The sequence below is a fragment of the Tupaia chinensis genome, unplaced genomic scaffold (assembly GCF_000334495.1).
Source record: "Tupaia chinensis unplaced genomic scaffold, TupChi_1.0 Scaffold000197_1, whole genome shotgun sequence".
NCBI lineage: Eukaryota > Metazoa > Chordata > Mammalia > Scandentia > Tupaiidae > Tupaia > Tupaia belangeri.
This window is the reverse complement of record NW_006159672.1, coordinates 5,941,641-5,945,307: the sequence shown is the minus strand read 5'-3', so window position 1 is coordinate 5,945,307 and position 3,667 is coordinate 5,941,641. Positions and strand designations below refer to the sequence as shown.

At 60.8% G+C, this 3,667-nt stretch overlaps 1 protein-coding gene across 2 annotated transcripts in view; it reads right to left on the bottom strand.

Moving 5' to 3' along the window:
- Window positions 1–3,667, bottom strand: part of DPYSL4 (dihydropyrimidinase like 4) — a 22,141-nt gene that overhangs the window by 10,353 nt on the left and 8,121 nt on the right. For both annotated transcript variants that reach the window (XM_006146930.1, XM_006146931.1), the window contains 5 exons: window positions 3,236–3,400; window positions 2,132–2,193; window positions 1,949–2,029; window positions 939–1,007; window positions 434–554 (listed from right to left, as the gene is read on the bottom strand). In XM_006146930.1, coding sequence (XP_006146992.1) covers window positions 434–554; window positions 939–1,007; window positions 1,949–2,029; window positions 2,132–2,193; window positions 3,236–3,400 — 498 coding nt within the window. The remainder of the gene's footprint in view (window positions 1–433; window positions 555–938; window positions 1,008–1,948; window positions 2,030–2,131; window positions 2,194–3,235; window positions 3,401–3,667) is intronic.

The following is a 3,667-nucleotide window of genomic DNA, read 5'->3' as shown; positions in this document are numbered from 1 at the left end:
CGGGCGGGGCGGGGCGGGCCCCTGCCTCGAGGCAGTCTGCGGCAGGGAGCACTGCAGCCTTCAGGGCAGGCATCCCAGCCCCTGGACACACAGCAAGATCAGCGTGGGGTCCTCCTGGGGGAACTGGGGCCCTCTTAGACACACACATACACACACGCAGCACAGTTCCACCCCCACTCCTGTGGAAACAGGATGAAGAGGCCTCTTCAGCTGCGGCTCCAACAAGGCTGGGACTCGGATCCAGCCCCTTGAGTCTCCTTCAGGCCACACTAGGGTGTAATCCAAGCAGGATCCCCCCAACCCCCACAGAAGCCAGGCAGGTTCACGGGCTTCCTTCTGGTCGAGCCTGCCCTCCTCACCACCCCACAGGCCCTCAGCGTAGCCAGCCATGCCCTGAGGACACAATACCCGCCATCCCTGGGGTCCCACTCACCCCTGCGCTTGGCCTGGGCTATCACGTCGGCTGCGCCCTTGCTCATCACCTTGGTGATGTACAGCGGGCAGTTGGCCTGCTTGGCGACAGTGATGGCTCGGTACACAGCCTCGGCCTCCACCTGGGGACATGGGGGGGGGCAGGAAAGGAGCTCAGGCCACGAGAAGACCCTGTGGCTTCCTGGCCAGTCTGGACACAGGGATGCCATGGATTACCCTCAGGATCCTGGGCTCCAAGAAGCACCCCATGGCAGGGCGAGGGCCCCAATCTGGAGCTCAATACCTGGGATCTGCCTGACCCTTACAGTCCCCAGGGTCGGGTCATGCTGCCTTCACAGCCTCAGGTAAAGGCCGCAGGGTGACAGGGTAGGGTCTATTGATTCATGCCTCCCAGATGAGGACCGGGTAGCCAAGCCGGGAAGCCAAGGCCAAGACTCAGGCCAGTCCCAGGGGAGCATGGTCTGGGGAATGTGGTCACGGCACCCTCAGCAGACAGACTCTCTTACCTCCTCGGGGTGGCTGAGCACGTGGCCCTCGGGGCCAGTGATGCCGAGCTCCAGTAGCCGCTTCTGCTCCTGGGGAAACCGACGGGATGCCTCGCTGCAGCCCTGGACTGAGTGTAGGCCAGGACGCCCTGCTCCCGACTTGAGTCCTAGACCTCTGGGCCTCCCAGAATCTCCCCCACCCCTACACACAGAACTCATAATAAACGGGCGAGGTGGGCTTCGGAGAGGGTGATTTCAGCTGCCCACACTACAGAGGAGGGAATGGGCTTGGGGCGTGTTCAAGGTTGCAGGGCTCCTGACCAAGGGGCCAAGACTCCACTTCATGGCCTGGCCTTCCATGCCCTGCCCCCCCAGGGGGGCATGTTTGGGGGAGTGCGCTGGGGTGGAATGTCACCACCTTCCTGTGGGACTCGGCACCTGTCCCAGGAAGTCTCTGTGGGTCTAGGGTGTCAAGAAGGTGCTCTGTGAGGAGGGTGGGCTGTTCTGAGCTCTTTGAACTTCTAGGTCTGCAGCACCTGTTCCTGTGGGCATCTGAGCTAAAAGGAGAAAGAGGCCCCGGGACTTGGGGGCCATCCCACCCCACAGCCCCCAGAGCCTGAGGGGCAGCGCTGTGGCAGGCAGGCTTGGGTCCCTGTCCTCTGAGACATGTCTGAAGGACACAGCTGGTAATCCAACACTGTGCACTCACTGGTCGGAAGGAAATGACCCAACTTCCAGAAAGAGGTCTTGAGTCATCGGAGAGGAGGTGGGGAGAAGGGAGGGAGGTGTTAGGAAACCCCTAGTCTTGGTCCCTGCCCCATGAAGAGACATTTCAATCTGGGGATATTTTTGACAAGTGCGATGATCACAGAAAAATCCAAGATACAGCCAAAGACTCCACAGGCACCCATTGCTTGACCTGTGACCCTGGGCAAGCAATTCACTATACTATACTTCATATTTTCTCCCTGAGGTTTTCTCCCCCCCACCCCTCCACCCCTCAGCCCACAGGCAGCCCGTCCTCACAGCACCTCCTCCACGATGTCCCCATTCTCAGCGTGCACCTGCGCCAAGGCGCCCAGGTCCCGGATGATGCTGAAGATCTCATACATCTGGGAAGAGAGGTGCACAGGGGCCCCAGGTCGGGCTGCGGCTGCTGTGGCCATGGCTGGAGACATATCTACTTGTTCTCTTCTCTCAACACCTGCCCTTACCTGGCCGTCAGTGCACTGGCACCTGTCCTTGTACGCCATGAAGACCAGGAAGGAGTTCACACCTGGGGAGAAGGTCAGATGGCTCAGCTATTGCAGGTGGATGACTCCAGGAGGTTCCACTGCTCCCTGCTGTTTAGAGGGATGGAGGCCTCTCCCATGGGCATTTCACCAGCTGGCACAGCAGACGTCAGGCCTGTCCCTCCTGCCCCACCACACCATGCTGACAGGCTGGGAAACATGCATCCTGCCCCTCCTTGCCTGCTCCTCATGCTCTGCATTTAGAACCCACTGTCCATGGCTAATGCGGGTGAGGAACCCCCTACACACACCTGGCAGGGATGGAGCCCCTGCACTGGGAGAGAGCTGGGAACCCCACACACACCTGGCAGGGATGGAGCCCCGGCACTGGGAGAGCTGCTGAGTCCCACCTGCTCCCTAAGGTGTGCGGGAGCCCTCAGGTCGGCCACCAACATATCCCTCGCTTGCCACTGGGCCTTAGAATGCTGCCGTCTGGCCTGGCTCACAGTGAGTGCTCAAGGGACATGCTCAAGACACAGCGGAGTGGCAGGCAGTTCTCAGGGCTCTCAGGACAAGCAGAAGGTACAGGTCCAGAAGGGGCTGAGCGCTCCCGTGTCACAGGCTACCAGACCCCGCCCACTTCCCCTGAGACTTGGGACTTGTGTGGGGACCTGGCTGGCCTGGCGGCAGCCCCCATACTCTCCTGCCATCCACACTCTCCCAGCCCAGGGCTCCTCTCTCTTCACTGGGTCAAAACTGCTAATGTGATGAGCTCAGGCCAGAGTGGGGTGAGTCGCCCTAAGCCACGCGGCCTTTTCCCAGTGACTACCCACACATGGCAAGGTGTCTGCGGCTTGCCCCAGAGTATCTGACAGAGGCTACTGGCCAGAACACAGACAGTCCCTGGAACATCCTCCTCCGCTGCCAACCACCTCCTCCCAGCAGAAGCCCTGCCCAGGGCTGCCTGGTAGGATGAGTGGAGGCTCTGCAGGTGCCTGGTCTCCCTGTCTGCCCTGAGACACAGGCTGCAGCTTTCCGATTCAACTAAAGAACAGCATGGCAGGCAGCACTGGTGCCACTGCTCACCCTTGTCCTTGACCAGGGCTTCCAGCTCCTCCTTGATGCTCTCGTGCCAGCGGGGGATGTCCACGTGCAGGGAGTAGTCACAGCAGGCCATGCTGTCTGCCCGCTCCCGCCACTGCTCGTAGGCCGCCAGCAGGCTCACTCCCGCGTCGGGAAACACGTGGTCCACTGTGGGGGCAGCACAGTCAGCCAGGCTCCCCCACCGGGTCACTGCACCCCACTGCTGACTCCAAGGGAGGTTCGCTTTTATGTTCCCAAGAGATTAGAAAATGCATCTGAGGAAGACACGGGAGAGGCCATAGCCCCTCAAGGGGACTAAGTCGGGGCTGGCAGGTGGCATGGTGATCAAGAGCACTGGACTGCCATATGGCTGACCATGGTTTGAGTTCCAAACCTGGCGAGTTGCTTTTTCACTACCCCCCCCCCAAACCTATC